Source organism: Bombina bombina, chromosome 1 (genome assembly GCF_027579735.1).
Source record: "Bombina bombina isolate aBomBom1 chromosome 1, aBomBom1.pri, whole genome shotgun sequence".
NCBI lineage: Eukaryota > Metazoa > Chordata > Amphibia > Anura > Bombinatoridae > Bombina > Bombina bombina.
Window position 1 is genome coordinate 1,001,749,283 of NC_069499.1, and position 24,660 is coordinate 1,001,773,942.

A 24,660-nucleotide genomic window follows, 5' to 3' on the forward strand; every position below is an offset into this window, starting at 1 on the left:
AGAGGATTCACCCAGCAGAGCTGATATAGCTCCTCCCCTCTACGTCAGTCCCAGTCATTCGACCAAGAATCAACGAGAAAGGAGTAACCAAGGGTGAAGTGGTGACTGGAGTATAATTTAAAAGATATTTACCTGCCTTAAAAAACAGGGCGGGCCGTGGACTGATCGCACAACAGAAGAAAGGAATTTATCAGGTAAGCATAAATTATGTTTTCTTCTGTTATGTGCGATCAGTCCACGGGTCATCATTACTTCTGGGATACCAATACCAAAGCAAAAGTACACGGATGACGGGAGGGATAGGCAGGCTCATTATACAGAAGGAACCACTGCCTGAAGAACCTTTCTCCCAAAAATAGCCTCCGAAGAAGCAAAAGTGTCAAATTTGTAAAATTTGGAAAAAGTATGAAGCGAAGACCAAGTTGCAGCCTTGCAAATCTGTTCAACAGAGGCCTCATTCTTAAAGGCCCAAGTGGAAGCCACAGCTCTAGTGGAGTGAGCTGTAATTCTTTCAGGAGGCTGCTGTCCAGCAGTCTCATAGGCTAAACGTATTATGCTACGAAGCCAAAAAGAGAGAGAGGTAGCAGAAGCTTTTTGACCTCTCCTCTGTCCAGAATAAACGACAAACAGGGAAGAAGTTTGGCGAAAATTTTTAGTTGCCTGCAAGTAGAACTTGAGGGCACGAACTACATCCAGATTGTGTAGAAGACGTTCCTTCTTTGAAGAAGGATTTGGACACAAGGATGGAACAACAATCTCTTGATTGATATTCCTGTTAGTAACTACCTTAGGTAAGAACCCAGGTTTAGTACGCAGAACTACCTTATCTGAATGAAAAATCAGATAAGGAGAATCACAATGTAATGCTGATAACTCAGAGACTCTTCGAGCCGAGGAAATAGCCATTAAAAACAGAACTTTCCAAGATAACAATTTTATATCAATGGAATGAAGGGGTTCAAATGGAACACCTTGTAAAACGTTAAGAACTAAGTTTAAACTCCATGGCGGAGCAACGGCTTTAAACACAGGCTTGATCCTAGCTAAAGCTTGACAAAAAGCCTGGACGTCTGGATTTTCTGACAGACGCCTGTGTAACAAGATGGACAGAGCTGAAATCTGTCCCTTTAATGAACTAGCCGATAAACCCTTTTCTAAACCTTCTTGTAGAAAAGACAATATCCTAGGGATCCTAACCTTACTCCAGGAGTAACGTTTGGATTCGTACCAGTATAGGTATTTGCGCCATATTTTATGGTAAATCTTTCTAGTAACAGGCTTCCTAGCCTGGATCAGGGTATCAATAACCGACTCAGAAAAACCACGCTTTGATAAAATCAAGCGTTCAATTTCCAAGCAGTCAGTTTCAGAGAAGTTAGATTTTGATGTTTGAATGGACCCTGTATCAGAAGGTCCTGTCTCAGAGGTAGAGACCAAGGTGGACAGGATGACATGTCCACTAGATCTGCATACCAAGTCCTGCGTGGCCATGCAGGCGCTATTAGAATCACAGATGCTCTCTCTTGTTTGATTTTCGCAATCAATCGAGGAAGCAGCGGGAAGGGTGGAAACACATAAGCCATCCCGAAGTTCCAAGGTGCTGTCAAAGCATCTATCAGAACCGCTCCCGGATCCCTGGATCTGGACCCGTAGTGAGGAAGTTTGGCGTTCTGGCGAGACGCCATGAGATCTATCTCTGGTTTGCCCCAACGTCGAAGTATTTGGGCAAAAATCTCCGGATGAAGTTCCCACTCTCCCGGATGAAAAGTCTGGCGACTCAAGAAATCCGCCTCCCAGTTCTCCACTCCCGGGATGTGGATTGCTGACAGGTGGCAAGAGTGAGACTCTGCCCAGCGAATTATCTTTGATACTTCCATCATTGCTAGGGAGCTTCTTGTCCCTCCCTGATGGTTGATGTAAGCTACAGTCGTGATATTGTCCGACTGAAACCTGATGAACCCCTGAGTTGTTAATTGGGGCCAAGCTAGAAGGGCATTGAGAACTGCCCTCAATTCCAGAATGTTTATTGGAAGGAGACACTCCTCCTGATTCCATAATCCCTGAGTCTTCAGAGAATTCCAGACAGCGCCCCAACCTAGTAGGCTGGCGTCTGTTGTTACGATTGTCCAGTCTGGCCTGCTGAATGGCATCCCCCTGGACAGGTGTGGCCGATAAAGCCACCATAGAAGAGAATTTCTGGTCTCTTGATTCAGATTCAGGGTAGGGGACAAATCTGAGTAATCCCCATTCCACTGACTTAGCATGCACAATTGCAGCGGTCTGAGGTGTAGGCGTGCAAAAGGTACTATGTCCATTGCCGCTACCATTAAGCCGATCACCTCCATGCATTGAGCTACTGACGGGTGTTGAATGGAATGAAGGACACGGCATGCATCCTGAAGCCTTGTTAACCTGTCTTCTGTCAGGTAAATCTTCATTTCTACAGAATCTATAAGAGTCCCCAAGAATGGAACTCTTGTGAGAGGAAAAAGAGAACTTTTCTTTTCGTTCACTTTCCATCCATGCGACCTTAGAAATGCCAGAACTAACTCTGTATGAGACTTGGCAGTTTGAAAGCTTGAAGCTTGTATTAGAATGTCGTCTAGGTACGGAGCTACCGAAATCCCTCGCGGTCTTAGTACCGCCAGAAGGGCACCCAGAACCTTTGTGAAGATTCTTGGGGCCGTAGCCAATCCGAATGGAAGAGCTACAAACTGGTAGTGCCTGTCTAGGAAGGCAAACCGTAGATACCGTTGATGATCTTTGTGAATCGGTATGTGAAGGTAAGCATCTTTTAAATCCACTGTGGTCATGTACTGACCCTTTTGGATCATAGGTAAGATTGTCCGAATAGTTTCCATTTTGAACGATGGAACTTTTAGGAATTTGTTTAGAATCTTTAAATCTAAGATTGGCCTGAAAGTCCCCTCTTTTTTGGGAACCACAAACAGGTTTGAGTAGAACCCTTGTCCTTGTTCCGACCGCGGAACTGGATGGATCACTCCCATTAATAACAGATCTTGTACACAGCGTAGAAACGCTTCTTTCTTTATCTGGTTTGTTGACAACCTTGACAGATGAAATCTCCCTTTTGGGGGAGATAATTTGAAGTCTAGGAGGTATCCCTGAGATATGATCTCCAGCGCCCAGGGATCCTGAACATCTCTTGCCCAGGCCTGAGCGAAGAGAGAAAGTCTGCCCCCCACTAGATCCGGTCCCGGATCGGGGGCTCTCGGTTCATGCTGTCTTTGGGGCAGCAGCAGGTTTCCTGGCCTGTTTGCCCTTATTCCAGGACTGGTTAGGTTTCCAGCCTTGCCTGTAACGAGCAACAGCTCCTTCCTGTTTTGGTGCAGTGGAGGTTGACGCTGCTCCAGGTTTGAAATTCCGAAAGGGACGAAAATTAGACTGTCTAGCCTTAGTTTTGGCTTTGTCTTGAGGTAGGGCGTGGCCCTTACCTCCTGTAATGTCAGCGATAATTTCTTTCAACCCGGGCCCAAATAAAGACTGCCCCTTGAAAGGTATATTAAGTAATTTAGACTTAGAAGTAACATCAGCTGACCAGGATTTTAGCCACAGTGCTCTACGTGCCTGTATGGCGAATCCAGAGTTCTTAGCCGTAAGTTTGGTTAAATGTACTACGGCCTCCGAAATGAATGAATTGGCTAGTTTAAGGACTCTAAGCCTGTCCATAATGTCGTCTAGCGTAGATGAACTAAGGTTCTCTTCCAGAGACTCAATCCAAAATGCTGCCGCAGCCGTAATCGGCGCGATACATGCAAGGGGTTGCAATATAAAACCTTGTTGAACAAACATTTTCTTAAGGTAACCCTCTAATTTTTTATCCATTGGATCTGAAAAAGCACAGCTATCCTCCACCGGGATAGTGGTACGCTTAGCTAAAGTAGAAACTGCTCCCTCCACCTTAGGGACCGTTTGCCATAAGTCCCGAGTAGTGGCGTCTATTGGAAACATCTTTCTAAATATTGGAGGGGGTGAGAACGGCACACCGGGTCTATCCCACTCCTTAGTAACAATTTCAGTTAATCTCTTAGGTATAGGAAAAACGTCAGTACTCGCCGGTACCGCAAAGTATTTATCCAACCTACACATTTTCTCTGGTATTGCAATGGTGTTACAATCATTGAGAGCTGCTAAGACCTCCCCTAGTAATGCACGGAGGTTCTCCAATTTAAATTTAAAATTTGAAATATCTGAATCCAATCTGTTTGGATCAGAACCGTCACCCACAGAATGAAGCTCTCCGTCCTCATGCTCTGCAAGTTGTGACGCAGTATCAGACATGGCCCTAGTATTGTCAGCGCACTCTGTTCTCACCCCAGAGTGATCACGCTTGCCTCTTAGTTCTGGTAATTTAGACAAAACTTCAGTCATAACAGTAGCCATATCATGTAATGTTATCTGTAATGGCCGCCCAGATGTATTAGGCGCCATAATATCACGCACCTCCCGGGCGGGAGATGCAGGTACTGCCGCGTGAGGCGAGTTAGTCGGCATAACTCTCCCCTCGCAGTTTGGTGAAATTTGTTCACATTGTACAGATTGACTTTTATTTAAAGTAGCATCAATACAGTTAGTACATAAATTTCTATTGGGCTCCACCTTGGCATTGGAACAAATGACACAGATATCATTCTCTGAGTCAGACATGTTTAACACACTAGCAATAACTTGCAACCTGGTTATAATCTTTTTTAACAAAAACGTACTGTGCCTCAAAGAGGTACTTAAACGATTAAATGACAGTTGAGATAATGAACTGAAACAGTTATAGCATCAAGTTTAAAATAACACAACTTTTAGCAAAGGTTTGTTCCCATTAGTAAATAACTAAATTTGACATAAAAAATTATAGAGTAACGTTTTTATTCACAGTCAATAAAAATTCTCACAGCTCTGCTGAGAGAATGTACCTCCCTTCAAAGAAGTTTGAAGACCCCTGAGATCTGTCAGTGAACCGGATCATGCAGGAAATATAATAGTAGCTGACTGGAATTCTTTGATGCGTAGCAAAAGAGCGCCAAAAACGGCCCCTCCCCTCACACACAGCAGTGAGGAGAAACGAAACTGTCACAATTTAAAGCAGACAACTGCCAAGTGGAAAATAATGCCCAAACATTTATTTACTCAGTACCTCAGTAATGTAAACGATTCTACATTCCAGCAAAAACGTTTAACATGACAATATTTATTAAAAGGATTAGTGACCTTTAACAGAGTAGTTCCGGTGAAAAACCATTCCCAGAATACTGAAGTGTATACATACATGTCATTATAACGGTATAGCAGGATTTTTTCATCAATTCCATTCAGAAAATAAAAACTGCTACATACCTCAATGCAGATTCATCTGCCCGCTGTCCCCTGATCTGAAGCCTTTACCTCCCTCAGATGGCCGAGAACAGCAATATGATCTTAACTACTCCGGTTAAAATCATAGTAAAAAACTCTGGTAGATTCTTCTTCAAACTCTGCCAGAGAAGTAATAACACGCTCCGGTGCTATTGTAAAATAACAAACTTTTGATTGAAGTCATAAAAACTAAGTATAATCACCATAGTCCTCTCACACATCCTATCTAGTCGTTGGGTGCAAGAGAATGACTGGGACTGACGTAGAGGGGAGGAGCTATATCAGCTCTGCTGGGTGAATCCTCTTGCATTTCCTGTTGGGGAGGAGTTATATCCCAGAAGTAATGATGACCCGTGGACTGATCGCACATAACAGAAGAAACATATATATATATATATATATATATATATATATATATATATATATATATATATATATATATATATATAAATAATCTAAATCTGTCTTAAAAATGACAGGGTGGGCCGTGGACTTGTCATATCATAGAAGAAATTAATTTATCAGGTAAGCATAAATTTACTTTTCTTCTACAAGATATGACGAGTCCACAGATTTCATCCTTACTTGTGGGATACAATACCAAAGCTACAGGACAAGGATGAAAGGGAGGGAACAAGACAGGAACCTAAATGGAAGGCACCACTGCTTGAAGAACCTGTCTCCCAAAACCAGCCGCAGAAGAAGCAAAAGTATCAAATTTGGAAAATTTTGAAAGTATAAAAAGACGACCAAGTCGCAAATCTGTTCAACAGAAGCATCGTATTTAAATGCCCATGAGGAAGCCACAGCCCTAGTAGAATGAGCCGTAATTCTTTCAGGAGGCTGCTGTCCAGCAGTCTCATATGCCAGGCGGATGATAATCTTCAGCCAAAAAGAAAGAGGTAGCCGTAGCTTTCTGACCCCTACGCTTTCCAGAAAAAACAATGAATAATGAAGATGATTGATTGAAATCCTTAGTCGCCTGCAAGTAAAACTTCAAGACACGGACCACGTCCAAGTTATGCAACAGACACTCCTTCTTAGGATTAGGACATAAAGGAACAACAATTTCCTGATTAATATTCTTATTTGAAACAACCTTACGAAGGAACGCAGGTTTGGTACGTAAAACCACCTTATCAGAATGAAAAATAAGGTAAGGTGAGTCACATTGAAGTGATGAAAGCTCAGAAACTCTACAAGCAGAAGAAATAGCAACCAAAAACAAAACTTTCCAAGATAACAATTTAATATCTATGGAATGCATGGGTTCAAACGGAACCCATTGAAGAACACTAAGAACTAAATTCAAACTTCAGGGTGGAGCAATTGGTCTAAACGCAGGCTTAATTCTGGTTAGAGCCTGACAAAAAGACTGAATGTCTGGAACATCTGCCAAACGTTTGTGAAGCAAAACTGACAAAGCAGAAATTTGTCCCTTTAAGGAACTCGCTGATAACCCTTTCTCCAATCCTTCTTGGAGAAAAGACAGAATCCTGTGAATCTTAACCTTACTCCATGAATAGCCTTTGGATTCACACCAAAAAAGACATTTACGCCATATCTTATGATAGATCTTTCTAGTGACAGGCTTACGTGCCTGAATCAACGTGTCAATGACCGCATCGGAGATTGAACGCTTGATTATATCTAAGCGGGATTCTCTAAGCAGTCAGCTGCAGAGAAATTAGATTTGGATGTTGGAAAGGACCTTAAATGAGAAGGTCCTGTCTCACTGGGAGTTTCCACGGAGGCAGAGAGGACGTGTCCACTAGATCTGCATACCACGCAGGCACGATTAGAATTACTGAAGCACTCTCCTGTTTGATCCGAGCAATCACCCGGGGAAGGAGAGGAAACGGTGGAAACACATAAGCCAGGTTGAACGACGAAGGCACTGCCAAGGCATCCATTAGTTCAGCCTGAGGATCTCTCGACCTGGATCCATATCTTGGCATTCTGCCGAGACGCCATCAGATCCAATTCTGGTTTGCCCCATTGGAGAATCAGTGAGGCAAATACCTCCGGATGGAGTTCCCACTCCCCCGGATAAAAAGCCTGTCGGCTTAAATAGTCCGCTTCCCAGTCGTCCACTCCTGGGATGTAGATTGCCGACAGATAAGAGTGGGTCTCCGCCCATTGAATTATCTTGGATACTTCTGCCATCGCTAAGGAACTCCTTGTTCCTCCCTGATGATTGATGTAAGCCACAGTCGTGATGTTGTCCGACTGGAATCTGATGAATTTGGCCGAAGCCAACTGAGGCCACGCTTGAAGCGCATTGAATATTGCTCTCAATTCCAGAATACTGATTGGAAATAGAGACTCCAACCAAGTCCATACACCCTGAGCCTTCAGGGAATTCTAGACTGCACCCCAGCCTAGTAGACTTGTGTCCGTTGTCACTATCAACCACGAGGATCTGCGGAAACACGTCCCCTGGGACAGATGATCCGGTGACAACCACCAGAGAGTTTCTGGTCTCTCGATCCAGATTTATCGGAGATAAATTTGTATAGTCCCCATTCCACTGTCCGAGCATGCACAGTTGCAGTGGTCTGAGATGAAACCGAGCAAACGGAATGATGTCCATTGCTGCCACCATCAATCCAATTACCTCCATACACTGAGCCACTGATGGCCGAGGATGGGACTGAAGGGCTCGACAAGTATTTAGAATTTTTTACTTTGACCTCCGTCAGAAAAATCTTCATTGCTATAAAATCTATCAGAGTTCCCAAAAAGGGAACCTTTGTCTGTGGGATTAGTGAACTCTTTTCTAGATTCACCTTCCAACCGTGAGTTCTCAGAAAGGACAACACTGTGTCTGTGTGAGACTGTTAGATGATAAGTCAACGCCTGAATCAAGATATCGTCCAGATAAGGCGCCACTGCTATGCCCCGCGGCCTGAGAACCGCCAGAAGGGACCCTAGAACCTTTGTGAAGATCCTGGGTGCTTTGGCCAACCCGAAAGGAAGAGCCACGAACTGAAAATGTTTGTCCAGGAAGGCAAACCTTAGGTACTGATGATGATCCTTGTGAATAGGAATATGAAGGTATGCATCCTTCAAGTCCACGGTAGTCATATATTGACCCATTTTGAGCAGTGGTAAAATTGTTCGGATAGTCTATCTTGAACGATGGGACTCTGAGAAACTTGTTTAGACTTTTGAGATCTAAAATGGGTCTGAAAGTTCCCTCTTTTTTTGGGAACCACGAAAAGATTTTAGTAAAACCCCCGCCCCTGTTCCAGTCTTGGAACGGGACGAATTAATCCCATAGTAGAGAGGTCTTTTACACAACGTAAGAACGCCTCTTTTTATCTGGTCTACAGACAATCGTGAAAGAAGAAATCTCCCTCTTGGGAGAAAACCTTTGAATTCCAGTTGATACCCGTAGGTCACGATTTCTAGTGTCCAGGGGTTCTGAATATTTCTTGCCCAAGCCTGGGCAAAGAGAGAAAGTCTGCCCCCTACTAGATCCGGTCCCGGATCGGGGGCCGCCCCTTCATGCTTTCTTGGTAGCAGCAGCGGGTTTTTGGGTTGTTTACCCTTGGTCCAAGCGTAGTGGTGGAGGTGGAGGGAGGAGGGAGAGAGTATTCCTTTAAAGTTCAGAAAGGAACGAAAATCATTCTGTTTACCCCTACTCTTAACAGACTTATCCTGAGGTAGAGCATGACCTTTACCTCCAGTAAAGTCAGAGATGATTTCCTTCAACTCAGGCCCACATAGGGTCTTACCCTTGAAAGGAATAGCCAAAATCTTTGACTTAGATGACACGTCCGCAGACCATGATTTTAACCATAACGCTCTAAAATGGCAAATCCTGTATTTTTAGCCGCCAACTTAGCAATTTGAAAGACGGCATCTGTGATAAAATAATTAGCTAGATTGAGAGCCTTAATACTATCTAAAATATCCTCTAAAGGGGTCTCAATCTTAAGAGACTCTTCCAAGGCATCAAACCAGAAAGCCGCTGCAGTAGTAACTGGAACAATGCAGGCTGTCAGTTGTAAAAGGAAACCCTGATGAATAAATAATTTCTTTAGAAGACCCTCTAACTTTTTATCCATAGGGTCTTTGAAAGCACAGCTGTCCTCAATAGGAATAGTTGTACGCTTAGCCAGGGTAGATATAGCTCCCTCCAACTTAGGGACAGTCTGCCAAGAGTCCCGAATGGTGTCTGATATAGGATACATTTTCTTAAAATTAGGAGGAGGAGAGAACGGAATACCCGGTCTGTCCCACTCAATCTCCGAGATTCTCTTAGGAACTAGAAAAACATCAGTGTAAGCGGGTACTTCTAGATACTTGTCCATTTTACACAATTTCTCTGGTGATACCATAATAGGGTCACAGTCATCCAGAGACGCTACGACCTCCCGAAGTAACAGGCGGAGGTGTTCTAGCTTTAAATTTCCCTGACCCCCAACTCAGATCCCTGTGAGGGCACATCGGAAATAGCCAACAAAGCATCAGAGGATTCAGTATTCACATTAATTCCTGACCTACTGCGTTTCCCCTGTAACACTGGTAACTTAGATAATACCTCTGTAAGGGTAGTTGACATAACTGCAGCCATATCCTGCAGAGTAAAATAATTAGACGCATTTGAGGAACTTGGCGTCGCTTGTGTGGGTGTTAATGGTTGTGACACTTGGGGAGAATTAGTCAGCATATCCTGATTCTCTTCAGACTGAGAATCATCCTTAGGCACACTGTCTATATAAAATATGCTTTTTACATTGTAAGTCCCTTTCAGTACAAGAGGTACACAAAGTAAGAGGGGGTTCCACAAGGGCTTCTAAACACATAGAACCAGGAGTTTCCTCAAGTTCAGACATGTTAAACAGACTAGAAATAGCCACAATAGTCGTTAATCACCTTATTTACTGATACAAAAAAACTTTGAAAAAAACGTACTGCGCCTTTAAGAAATAAAAGCGCAACAATTTTTCTGAACTGCCCTAAAAACGATTCTCATCACTAAACAATTATATAAAACAGTTTAATTTTGCCAAAAAGTATTGCACCCTATAAGCAAAGGTTAAATCACCCTTTAAAGAGACATTTTAATTAAAAAAAAAAAATAGACTTTAACAATGGAAACAGACCCTGCACCTCAGGGTACTCAAAAAGGAAATTTATGCTTACCTGATAATTTGATTTCTTCTACGATACGACGAGTCCACGGATTCATCCTTACTTGTGGGATATTATCCTCCTGCTAACAGGAAGTGGCAAAGAGCACCACAGCAGAGCTGTATATATAGCTCCTCCCTTCTCTCCACTCCCAGTCATTCGACCGAAGGTATAGGAAGAAAAAAGAAAAGTTAAAAGGTGCAGAGGTGACGGAAGTTTTGAAAACAAAAATATAATCTGTCTAAAACGACAGGGAGGGCTGTGGACTCGTCATATCGTAGAAGAAATCAATCAGGTAAGCATAAATTTCCTTTTCTACTAGATACGACGAGTCCACAGATTCATCCTTACTTGTGGGATACAATACCAAAGCAACAGGACACTGATGAACGGGAGGGTCAAGACAGATACCTAAACGGAAGGCACCACTGCTTGAAGAACTTTTCTCCCAAAAATAGCCTCCGAAGAAGCAAAAGTATAAAATTTGGAAAATTTGGAAAAGGTATGAAGGGAGGACCAAGTCGCAGCCTTACAAATCTGTTCAACAGAAGCATTGTTTTTAAAAGCCCATGTGGAAGCCACCGCTCTAGTAGAGTGAGCCGTAATTGTTTCAGAAGGCTGCTGTCCAGCAGTCTCATATGCCAAACGGATGATGCTTTTCAGCCAAAAAGAAAGGTAGCCGTAGCTTTTTGACCCCTACGCTTTCCAGAATAAACGAATAGAGAAGATGTTTGACGGAAATCCTTGGTCGCTTGTAAGTAAAACTTCAAGGCCAGAACCACGGCCAAATTATGTAAAAGACGTTCCTTCTTAGACGAAGGATTAGGACACAAGGAAGGAACAACAATTTCCTGATTAATATTCTTATTTGAAACAACCTTAGGAAGGAACAGGTTTAAACACAGGCTTGATTCTGACTAAAGCCTGACAAAAAGACTGAACGTCTGGGACATCCGCCAGACGCTTGTGTAGTAAAATTGACAAAGCAGAAATTTGTCCCTTTAAGGAACTAGCTGATAATCCCTTCTCCAATCCTTCTTGGAGAAAGGACAAAATCCTAGGAATCCTAACCCTTCTCCATGAGTATCCCTTGGATTGGATTCACACCAATAAAGATATTTACGCCATATCTTAAAAGGTAAATTTTCCTAGTGACAGGCTTTCGAGCCTGAATCAAGGTATCAATGACCGACTCAGAGAATCCCCGCTTAGATAAAATCAAGCGTTCAATCTCCAGGCAATCAGCTGCAGAGAATTTAGATTTGGATGTTGGAACGGACCTTGGATGAGAAGGTCCTGTCTCAATGGCAGTTTCCCCGGTGGCAGAGATGACATGTCCACTAGATCTGAATAGCAAGTCCTGCGTGGCCACGCAAGCACTATCAGGATTACTGAAGCCGTCTCCTGTTTGATTCTTGCAATCAGACGAGGTAGGAGATGAAATGGAGGAAACGCATAAGCCAGGTTGAACGACCAAGGTACTGCTAGAGAATCTATCAGTATGGCTTGGGGGTCCCTTGATCTGAACCAATAACAACGAAGTTTGGCATTCTGACGAGATGCCATCAGATCCAATTCCGGTGTGCCTCATTGACGGATCAATGCCGCAAACACCTCCGGATGGAGCTCCCACTCCACCGGATGAAAAGTCTGACGACTTAGAAAATCTGCTTCCCAGTTCTCTACGCCTGGGATATAGATTGCCGATAGATGGCAAGAGTGAGTATCCGCCCATCGGATTATCTTTGAAACCTCTATCATCGCTAGAGAACTCTTTGTTCCCCCTTGATGATTGATATATGCTACAGTCGTGATATTGTCTGACTGGAATCTTATGAATTTGGCCAAGGCTAACTGAAGCCACGCCTGAAGCGCATTGAATATTGCTCTCAATTCCAAAATATTGATTGCTAGAAGAGATTCCTCCTTAGTCCAAACACCCTGAGCCTTCAGGGAATTCCAGACTGCACCCCAGCCCAAGAGGCTGGCGTCCGTTGTCACTATAACCCATGCTGGTCTGCGGAAGCACAGACCCTGGGACAGATGATCCTGTGACTACCACCAAAGAAGAGTCTCTGGTCTCTTGATCCAGATTTATCTGAGAAAATAAATTGGCATAATCCCCATTCCACTGTCTGAGCATGCACAGCTGCAGTGGCCTGAGATGAAAGCGTGCAAACGGAACGATGTCCATTGCCGCTACCATTAATCCAATGACCTCCATACACTGAGCCACTGATGGCCGGAGAAGGGACTGAAGCGCTCGGCAAGAATTTAGAATCTTTAACTTGACCTCCATCAGAAACTGGTGATGATCCTTGTGGATAGGAATGTAAAGATACGCATACTTCAAGTCCACAGTGGTCATATATTGACCCTCCTGGATCATTGGTAAAATTGTTCATATGGTCTCCATCTTGAACGATGGGACTCTGAGAAATTTGTTTAGACATTTGAGTTCTAAAATCAGCCTGAAGGTTCCCTCTTTTTTGGGAACCACGAACAGATTTGAGTAAAACCCCTGCCCCCCTGTTCTTGTTTTGGAACTGGACAAATTACACCCATAGTATAGAGGTCTTCTACACAGCGTAAGAACGCCTCTCTTTTTTGTCTGGTCTACAGACAAACGTGAAAGATGAAATCTCCCTCTTGGGAGAAAATCCTTGAATTCTAGTCGATACCCCTGGGTCACAATTTCTAATGCCCAGGGATCCTTAACGTCCCTTGCCCAAGCCTGAGCGAAGCGAGAAAGTCTGGCCCCTACTAAATCCGATCCCGGATCGGGGGCTGCCCCTTCATGCTGTCTAGGTAGCAGCAGCGGGCTTCTTAACTTGTTTACCTTTATTCCAGGCCTGGTTAGGTCTCCAGAATGACTTGGATTGCACCACAAGTAAGGGACAATTAACCCTCTATGAGAAAAAAATGTTACCTAAAAAAGTTATAAAAAAATAGAATAGCAACCCCCTGCACCTCGCCACAGCTCTGCTGTGGAGCCTACCTGCCCTCAGGGGTCTGAGAAATCTCACTATCACTTCGTTAGGCTATGTCTTCAACTTAGGCCCACCGGAGCTTGCTGCCTTCATCTGAAAATCAACTGTGCATCTGAGGCGCGAAAATAGGCCCCGCCCATCCTATGCGATGTCTCTGCCTAGTAAAAACCGATGTAAAGCGGTGTAGGAACTAGCCATGTGGGTTTTTTGTATTCCCAAATAACACCTATAAGCCATGTGAAACCCTCCAGTGCCATCAAACAAAAACGTTTCCTCATAAAAACGTTATGTTGCCATTAAACATAAAACCGTTTCCTCATCAAAACGTTATGTTACCAGTGTCAACCATGCTGCCATTCTTTGCTGCATTTTTAGCCCATAATATACAGGTCCCAGTAATAGCAACGTCTGCTAGGATCATCAACCTCAGGGCAGAAAAATTTCTTCATTCCTTAATCCATTTCTCCCTGAGGAAAATAGTACTCACCGGTACCATTTTAAAATAAAAAACTTCTTGATTGAAGAATCTAAAACTAACACCTCACTTTACCTCTTCCTATTACTAACACAGGCAAAGAGAATGACTTGAGGTGGAGGGAAGGGAGGAGATATATATATATATATATATATATATATATATATATATATAGATATAGATATAGAGATATATATATATATATATATATATAGATATAGATATAGAGATATATATATATATATATATATATATATATATATATATATATATATACACACACAGCTCTGCTGTGGTGCTCTTTGCCACTTCCTGTTAGCAGGAATATAAATCCCACAAGGATGAAATCCGTGGACTCGTCATATCTTGTAGAAGAAATGCATTCATTTGGATGTTATCTATTTTATAAGTAATACAGCAAATATTAGTGATCACATTTTTGCCCCGGGACAATGATCATCATTTAACCAGGCCTTTTAGACCCTATGGCACCTAGTATTTGTAGAGCACTTAAAGGACCAGTCAACACAGTAGATTTGCATAATCAACAAATGCAAGATAAGACAATGCAATAGCACTTAGTCTGAACTTCAAATGAGTAGATTTTTTTCTGACAATTTTAAAAGCTGTGTCTTTTTCCACTCCCCCTGTACCATGTGACAGCCATCAGCCATTCACAAATACACACACACTTATTCTTGCACATGCTCAGTAGGAGCTGGTGACTGTTTAAATATAAAAAGACTGTGCACATTTTGTTAATGGAAGTAAATTGGCATGCTCTATCTGAATAATGAAAGTTTAATTTTGATTGAGTGTCCCTTTAATGATATATGTACTAGTTTTTACAATATAGTGCAGATATTTACTCAAATGTTATTTCAGATTCTTGAAGCAGGTAGAGTCTACTTATAATGCTGACAGAGCAGCATTATAAGTCAGGCTATTTAATTGTTACGTTATTTCCTATAACCAATTCTGTTTCCAACCATGTAAAATAGTTTTTAAAAGCCACACCAGTGCAATTAAAGTAATATCATATTCATCTGCTTCTTAAAGAGTAACATGCTCTGCCAAAACTATTGCACGTGTGAATACATTGAGGTGGAAAAGGTCTTTAAAAAAAAAAGTCAGAAGAACTAGTTTTAAATGAATTTGACTACGCCAAAGACTAACCATTTACAAGATATTAAACGTGAATGTATTTAAATTATCTATGCATTGTGGCATTGCCATACGTTCAAGAACCACATTTTATCTTTAAGAAGTAAAACATTGTCTAACACCACAAAAGGATATTGCTGGTTCTCAGCCTCTTCCGTGAGCAGTTTCAGCTGAGTGGTGCACATATGTAGAAGCTCATCTAAACGTTGCTCATTGGCGACAAGTTCCTGGCAATCTTTTGCAAGCAGTTGGTACCTACTGCTCGACTCTGCAACAGAACGGTTCCCCCTAAAAAAAACATTTAAAGTTAAACAGGACAGCTTAGAGCAAGTTTGCTAAATGTATAGTAAACAAGTGGCAACTAGAAAAAAAAAATGAAGGGAAAACCCAATAAAAAATAAAATAAGACACATTACAACAGTTTGTAGTACTTACAGCCATTGAATGTGGTTCTTTGATTTTTTGGTTATTAAGTGGATCCCCTCCAATACATTAGTGATATCATAGATCCTCCTTTTCTGCACATTCAGCTCCTGAGCAGCCCAGTTTAAATCTACCACACCGTCAGCAGACTTGCTTAGAAGTTCCAGGAAACGTTTGGTTGTGAGGTTCAAGGATGTTTCATATCGTGATCTTTCCCCCGGAGACTTTACAGCTGCAAATGGAAAGCTAGAGATGATTCCCAAGAAACTTAATTTCCATCGACTTTAAGAGCCTGAACTAAATGGTTTGGTGCATTTCCTTGCTAGTCTTTTTATTCCTGAAATCTTTTATTATCATGCACACACACATAGTTACTGTAACAAACACAGATTAGTTACGATAGAGAAAAAATATATATAAAAAAATTATTTAATAAAACATTGCAGTTGTGGACCATGGGGGGGGGGGGATTCTTTCAGGATTCAGTTAGAACATGCAATTTTAAGCAACTTTCTAATTTACTCCTATTATCAATTTTTTTTGCTCTCTTGGTATCTATTTGAAAAAGCAGAAATGTGAGCTTACGAGCCGGCCCATCTTTGGTTCAGGACCTGAGTAGCGCTTGCTGATTGGTGGCTAAAATGTAGCCACCAATCAGCAAGCACTACCCAGGGTGAGAGAAAATAGGAGTAAATTAGAAAGTTGATTTATATTGCATGCTCTACTGAAAAGAAAACATTTGGGTTCAGTATTCCTTTAATAGAAGAAAAAAAAAAAAAAAAAAAAAAAAAATGTATGCTTACAGGATAAATTTCTTTCCGAATATGGAGAGTCCACAACGTCATTCCAATTACTAGTGGGAATATCACTCCTGGCCAGCAGGAGGCGGCAAAGAGCACCACAGCAAACCTGTTAAGTGTCACTCCCCTACCCCTAACCCCCAGTCATTAGACCGAAGGTGAAAAGGAATAACAAAGATGTAGAGGTGACCAAGGTTTAGTCAAAAATAACTTTCTTAATAAAGGGTGGGGTAGTGGACTCTCCATATCTGGAAAGAAAGAAATGTATCAGGTAAGCATATATTTAGTTTTCTTTTCTAAGATATGGAGAGTCCACGTCATTCAATTACTAGTGGGAACCAACACCAAAGCTAGAGGACACAGAATGAACAGGGACAGAGAACAGGACAGGCAGACCTAAACAGAAGGCACCACCGCTTGAAAAAACTCTCTCCCAAAAGAGGTCTCAGCTGAGGCAAAAGTATCAAATTTGGAAAGTTTGAAAAAATTATGCAGAGAGGACCAAGTTGCAGCCTTGCAAATCTGTTCTACAGAAGCTTAATTTTTGAAAGCCCAAGAAGAGGAGACAGCCCTAGTGGAATGAGCTGTAATTCTCTCAGGAGGCTGCTGTCCAGCAGTCTCATAAGCAAAACAAATCATACTTCTCAACCAGAGGGAAAAAGAAGTAGCCTTTTGACCCGAAAATCCAAGTTGTGCTACAGACGTTCTTTATGAGAAGGATTGAGACAGAGAGAAGGAACAACAATTTCCTGATTAATATTTCTATCCGAAACCACTTTAGGAAGAAACCCTAATTAAGTACGAAAAACCGCCTTATCCGCATGAAAGAGTAGCCCTTAGATTCACAGCAATAAAAAAAAAAAAAAAAGTATTTACGCTATACCTTATGGTCATTTTTTCAAGTAACAGGCTTGCGAGCCTGGATCATGGTCTCAATGACTGAGAAAATCCACGCTTAAAACTAAGTGTTCAATCTCCAAGCAGCCAGCTTTAGAGAAACGAGATTTGGATGGAGGAATGGACCCTGAGTAAGAAGGTCCTTCTTCTTCAGAGGAAACCTCCAAGAAGGCAGAGATGACATCTTCACTAGGTCTGCATACCAGATCCTGCGAGGCCATGCAGGAGCTATTAGAATTACCGATGCTCTTTCGTTTGATACTAGCAATAACTCCTGAAAGGAGTGCAAACGGAGAAGACGGATATGCTAGACCGAAATCCCAAGGAACCACCAGAGCATATATCAGAACGGCCTGCGGATCTCTTGACCTTGAACCGTACATTGGAAGCTTGGCGTTGTGCCAAGACGCCATCAGATCCAACTCCAGATCCAACTCCGGCACTTCCCATTTGAGGATTAACCTGGAGAACACCTCCGGATGGAGAGCCCACTCCACGGGATGAAATGTCTGTCTGCTCAGGAAATCCCATTCCCAGTTGTCCACTTCAGGAATGTGGATGGCAGATTAACAATTGTGAGCTTACGCCCACTGAATAATCTGTGCCACCTCCTTCATGGCTAAGGAACTCAGTTCCTCCCTGGTGGTTGATGTAAGCCACTGAGGTGATGTCTTACTGAAAGCTGATAAACCGGGCTAAAGACAATTGAGGCCAAGCCATCAGAGCATTGTAAATCGCTCTCAACTCCAAGATATTTATGGGGAGAGCAGACTCCTCCAGAGTCCATAGCCCCTGTGCCTTTAACGAGTCCCAGACTGCTCCCCAGCCAAGCAGGCTAGCATCCGTGGTCACAATTACCCAGGAAGGTCTCGGTAAGCATGTGCCCTGAGAAAGCCACCACGGGAGACAGTCTGTCGACTGGTCTAGATCTATCCTCAGACAGATCTGAATGGTCTCCGTTCCATTGTCTGAGCATGCATAATTGCAGAGCTCTCAAATGGAATCGAGCAAAGGGAATGATGTCCATGGAAGTGATCATCAGACCAATTACCTCCATGCATTGAGCCACTGATGGCCGAACAGTAGACTGAAGAGAAGCAAGGGGAGAGAATTTTGGATTTTCTGACCTCCGTCAGAAATATTTTCATAGATAGGGAATCTATTATGGTCCCTAAGAAAACCACCCTTGGAGCTTTTCCAGATTCACTTTCCAACCGTGGGAATGTAGAAAAAAAGACAAGATCTCTGTATGAGAGTTTGCCTGAACCAATGTCCTCCAGGTATGGTGCCACTGCAATTCCCCGAGATCCACAATCTGAAACGTTTTGTCTAGAAAGGCGAATGTCAGGAATTTGTGATCCCTGTGGATGGGAACATGAGGATACGCGTCCTTCAGGTCTATGGTCGTCATGAACTGACCCTTTTGGACCAAAGGAAGTATGGAACGAACCCTTAGAAACTTGAGGCACTTTAAGTCTAAAATGGGTCGAAAAGTTCCCTCTTTTTGGGAACCACAATCAGATTTGAATAGAATCTGAGACCTTGTTCCCTTACTGGAACAATCATGCAGTTCAAGAAAGCCTCTTTTTACCTGGTCTGCAGATAATCTTGAGTTGGAATCTGCCCCTGGGAAGAAAAGTTTTGAATGCTATTTTGTAACCCTGAGATACTATGTCCACAGCCCAAAGATCTGGGACATCTCGTCTCCACGCTTGAACAGGGAAAGTCTGTCCCCCACACTTGGTCCGATCCCGGACCGGGGGCCGACCCTTCATGCTGACTTAGACTCAGCTGAGGGTTTATTTGATTGCTTTCCCTTATTCCAAGACTGATTGGGCTTCCAAGAAGAGTTGGATTGCTCCTGCTTGGAAGAGGGAAGAGGAAGACTTTTGAAGTTACGAAAGGAACGAAAATTACTTTGACGTCCTTTAGGTCTGTTCTTGTCTTGTGGTAGAAAAGACCCTTTTCCACCCATATCAAAAATTATGTCTGCCAGACCTGGTCCAAACAAGGTCTTACCCTTGTAAGGAAGCGCCAGAAGCTTGGACTTGGAGGTAACATCAGCTGACCAGATTTTATCCACAAAGCCCTACAGGTTAAGATAGTGAAGCCAGAAATCTTGGCTCCCAGTCTAACAACTTGCATGTTAGCATCAGAAATAAAGGAATTGGCCAGTTTGAGAGCCTTAATCCTAATTTGGATCTCCTCCAACAGAGTCTCTACAAAAATTGATTCAGACAAGGCGTCGCACCAATAAGATGCCGCACTTGCTATTGTCGCAATACAAACTGCAGGTTGCCATTGAAGACCTTGATGAACATACATCTTCAAATAAGCTTCCATCTTTTTGTCCATGGGATCATTAAAGGAGCAGCAATCCTCTATCGGGATCGTAGTTCTCAGCCAGAGTAGAAATAGCCCCTTCTACTTTAGGCACTGTGCGCCAAGAATCTTTAATGGAGTCAGCAACAGGAAACATTTTTAAATACAGGAGACAGGGAGAAAGGAATCTCTGGCTTCTCACAATCCTGTGAACTAATCTCCATCACACAGTCTGGGACAGGATAAAACTTCCAGAGGAAGAAACACTATAGTATTTATTAAATTTACTAGACTTTAGGGTTTGACAATGACAGAAGTATCGGAGTCGCCCAAAGTAGCCAATACCTTCTTTAACAGTACACAAAGGTGTTCAAGCTTAAATTTGAAGTTTACTTCTTCAGTATCAGATGAAGGAATTATACTGTCCGAATCTGAGATTTCACCCTCACAGGCTACCGACGTATCCTCAGATTTATGAGGGAGGGCAACCTGCGTAGCAGTAGGTGGAACAGAAACCTATCGGAATGTCTAATTTTCCTCTTGCGTTTTCACAGCATAGGAAAAGCAGATAATGCCGCAGATACCTGTGCAGCAAAGTCAGCAGGCAAATAAACTCCTCCAGGAGGCTGAGAGGAACTGCAGGGCACTGTATGCGAAGCCATAGAGGCTTGGGACATTTGAGGAGATAGCCGTAGCATTGCCTTTACAGCATCATCCTGAGAGACATTGGGCTCAGAGGGCAACAATTTATCTTTAAATTGAAGTGTCCTAGCTAAGCATGCAGCACAGAATTGCATAGGCAAAACAATCTGTGCCTTAAGGCATAACAAGAATTTGTCAAAAGACAGTCTTGATCCATGTCCATAATACTAAATTAAAAAAATCCCCAAATAGTATACATTTTTTAAATACGCAGTCACTAAAAAAATTTAATTCCACAAACACTTAACGTTATGCAAAAATCTTTAAAATAATAAACCAATCAGGCCCCCTACACCTCAGACAGGCTGAGGTGCCTTACCATAACATACACAATTTGGCTGCCAGAAGTCTAAAACAATCATATAGTAGATCGACACGGAAGAGACAAATTCAATGACGCCGCTCTGTGAATATCCAACAGCAGAGAGAAGACACATGACCGGCAGAGAGGAAACTATGCAGCAAGTAAAAGGCACACATTTCCCTCTGCCTACAACACCGGGGCTTAATTTACACAAACGCTCAAGCAGTCTGTCAGATAGCCTGTTCTAGCTAAGCAAAGAAAACCAACTGCCAAATTTTAAATTTATACATAAATGCCTGTATAAAACATAAGCCACACATATACTAAGTATTTCATCAAAATTAGCCCAAAAAAGGAAAAACGTCCCAATAAAGGGAAGATTAACCCCTAGTCTAAACATACATAATGTGCCTGCCCACTGCAAAAGAAAATCCTGTATAAAGGTTTTTAAAAAATATCCCCATCTACTGCATATATTCTTCTGAAGTGCAAGTCTCCAATACCTAGAAGACAAAAGCACTTACCTGTAGTCTAGCTGTCTGGCAGGAAGACAGCTCAAGGCGTGAAAGGACACATACTCCTTAGAGACATGTAGAAAAACAGACACAGAAAAAAGCAGGCGGCTACTGAGATACTGAAAAAGGTACTTTTTATTCCAGGTAAAAAGTTTGACAAAAAGCAAAAAGGATTAATATGACACAAATCTAGTTTTGTTTTGTTTTATCAATAATTAGCTATCACTGTATATGGTGCTTTTTTAGAATCTGCACATATGTGTTAACATCACATTTCATGTACAGAATATACTGTCATTTAGCTTTGAATATACTAGTGTTTTTTGGTTGGATTGCATATCTTCACAAGTATTGCCATTATATTTTTATTCTTATCTGATCTGTGGCTCTCTCAGTGGACATATACGTAGAAACAATACATTTATGTTACACCTGTTCTGTTCCAATTTAGATATGAGGTGTTTTGATTGGTGCACTGTCCCTTTAAGAGCCACAGCAGGTTTCACTTGTCTAACAGCTTCTATGATTAAGCGCTAGCCAGCGTGAAACATGTAAGTCTGCTGTTTCCCTCCCTAGTGTTTTGTGTCATATTAATCCTTTTTGCCAAACTTTTTACCTGAAATAAAAAGTACCTTTTTCAGTATCTCAGTAGCCGCCTGCTTTTTTCTGTACCTTTTTGCGGCTGTCCACCGCTTTTCTGGGCTGGCTCCATACCTTCCCCTACTCAGAGTGGGTCTGTTTCCCTCTTACCCGACGGACGTTTCCTGCAGCAGCACCAGCTTTACCATACATGTAGAAAAACAGAATTTATGCTTACCTGATAAATTTCTTTCTCCAACGGTGTCTCTGGTCCACGGCGTCATCCTTACTTGTGGGAATATTCTCTTCCCCAACAGGAAATGGCAAAGAGCACAGCAAAAGCTGTCCATATAGCCCCTCCTCAGGGAGCTGACCAAATCCCTCCCCTTTGGTTACTGCACGCCACCCAGCCCAGGTGTGTTCCTGATAAATATACTCAATAAGCTAGAAAGCTTCACACTGTGTAGACATGACTTGCTGCAGTGTGGAAACTGGTTAGTATAGGACCGGTCTGATGTGGGACACCTTGTAAGTGGTAGACTGGCTTAGCAGAATATGATCATATTGTGTGACTAAGATCCCATTTCATTTAAAGGCATTTTTTAAAAAGCAAAAAAAATTTGCAGCATAAATATAAGTAAATACTATTGCAAGATGTTAATCTCAATTTTATTTGAACTATGTAAATATATTTAGCAGATAGAAGTATATTTGTTTTTGCAGCACAAATATAAGCTCATATTATTGCGAGATGTTTATCCCAATCTTATTAGAAGCTATGTAAGTATATTTGGCAGACAGAAGCATATACTAATATGCCATGAAAGAGTGGACTTAAGTGGTTGGATGTGCACCAAAATATCTATTGTTGTTTTGTAATTATTTGGTCACTTTGGTAGCACTCCCACAATATGTGTATTAAGTTTAAACAGTCCTTTTGTGGTGTGCGTAACCAAAAAAACCCTCTGTTGTATTTCTTAAATAGGGAGCTGACCAAATCCCTCCCCTTTGGTTACTGCACGCCACCCAGCCCAGGTGTGTTCCTGATAAATATACAGGTGACCCTCGTTTTACAACGGTTCAATTTACACCGTTTCAGAATAACAACCTTTTTTTTCCAGTCATGTGACTGCTATTGAAAAGCATTGAGAAGCAGTGCATTTATTAAAATAGCCAGCAGGTGGAGCTGTCCGCTTGTGTTGCAGCAAAGCCAAGCAAGCTGAAATTAATCGGTTTAACCAGACCTGAGCTATCGAGCAGATTTCAAAGGAACAAGATCTTCCTGTCTATAAATCAGTCCAGATTGAAATGCATAGAAAGAACTGTTTGCAGAAAAATACAAGTGAAGTATGTGTTGTGTGATTATTTTATTAGGTTTATAATGCTGTTTAGCAAATGTTTTTGTTCATTTAACTTAGTTTAATTATATATTCTGTGTTGTGTGATTATTTTATTAGGTTTATAATGCTGGTTAGCATTTAGTCTTCATTTCAAAGCTTTAAAAATAATGTATTAGGTGTTACTTATGACAATTTTGAGAGGGGCCTGGAACCTATCTCCCTCACTTCCCATTGACTTACATTATAAACTGGGTTTCAATTTACGACGGTTTCGATTTACGACCATTCCTTCTGGAACCTAACCCCGGCGTAAACTGAGGGCTACCTGTATTCAATAAGCTAGAAAGCTTCACACTGTGTAGACATGACTTGCTTCAGTGTGGAAACTGGTTAGTATAGGACCGGTCTGATGTGGGACACCTTGTAAGTGGTAGACTGGCTTAGCAGAATATGATCATATTGTGTGACTAAGATCCCATTTCATTTAAAGGCATTTTTTAAAAAGCAAAAAAAAATTTGCAGCATAAATATAAGTCAATACTATTGCAAGATGTTAATCTCAATTTTATTTGAACTATGTAAATATATTTAGCAGATAGAAGTATATTTGTTTTTGCAGCACAAATATAAGCTCATATTATTGCGAGATGTTTATCCCAATCTTATTAGAAGCTATGTAAGTATATTTGGCAGACGGAAGCATATACTAATATGCCATGAAAGAGTGGACTTAAGTGGTTGGATGTGCACCAAAATATCTATTGTTGTGAGCCAGCCATCGATGCAGCAGTGTTTTTGAAGAGCTCCTGAGAGAAAAAGTTTTTAAACTGGCAAAAAGCGATCTATATAGATTTGAAAGGCTATTACTAAGCACAGAGTAGCACCCTCAGCCTGGACACTCGAATTCAGCTTGCAAACCGCAAAGTTGTGGAAGTCGGAATCCGATCCGGACCTGAGTTCCAGAAGTAAACTAGGAAAGTCCGGGGCTGCGGCCTACTCCGGACCGGAAAGTTGCACCGGAGGCCTTCAAACATCACTGAGGCCATAATACCGGCCACGACTAAGATACGCAGTGAGCAATTACCCCCAATTAATCAACAGGACCTGCTGCAATCAATGTAAAAGGAAAGCAGGAAAAAAACGGGATTTGGCGCGAACCGCCATTTTCAAGGTACGCATTTAAGCATTCTCTGACATCTTAACACACAAATACTTTCTGGACATCTGGGACATTATAAGGGACTAGTTGGGGGTATGTAAGACATTACATTCAGCTGCAAACAAGCAAAGAGAGAGACCTGAAAACGCCTCACAAGTCTGCAGCATACCACATCCATTATTACTTGCTCACAGGCTGCACTAATTTTAGAGCTGAACATTTAACTTGGGCCCTAGCTTTAACGCAATATCTCTCCTAGTAGAGGGGGGGAAAAAAGAGTCATCGGAAGCTAGCCTGCAACCTGGAGCAGTCTGGAACTGTCTTTGCCTGCCTTCACCAGTGAAACTACACTGTTATTTACTTGTGAAAAAATAGCACTCCCTCCTCACCCCTTTCCTGCCAGTTAGCCTGCTGGTGGGTCATATCCAAAATCCCCTGCCCGTGATGGTCCTGTGAGGACAGACTCCCCAGGGGAGGT

The 24,660-nt window shown here is 42.1% G+C and overlaps 1 protein-coding gene across 1 annotated transcript in view; it reads right to left on the bottom strand.

Annotated features, from left to right (window-relative positions):
- Positions 1 to 24,660, bottom strand: part of E2F1 (E2F transcription factor 1) — a 157,773-nt gene that overhangs the window by 24,967 nt on the left and 108,146 nt on the right. Inside the window, exons 3-4 of the mRNA XM_053712844.1 lie at positions 15,577 to 15,796; positions 15,277 to 15,429 (exon numbers count right to left, since the gene is read on the bottom strand). Of these exons, the coding sequence (XP_053568819.1) occupies positions 15,277 to 15,429; positions 15,577 to 15,796 (373 nt within the window). The remainder of the gene's footprint in view (positions 1 to 15,276; positions 15,430 to 15,576; positions 15,797 to 24,660) is intronic.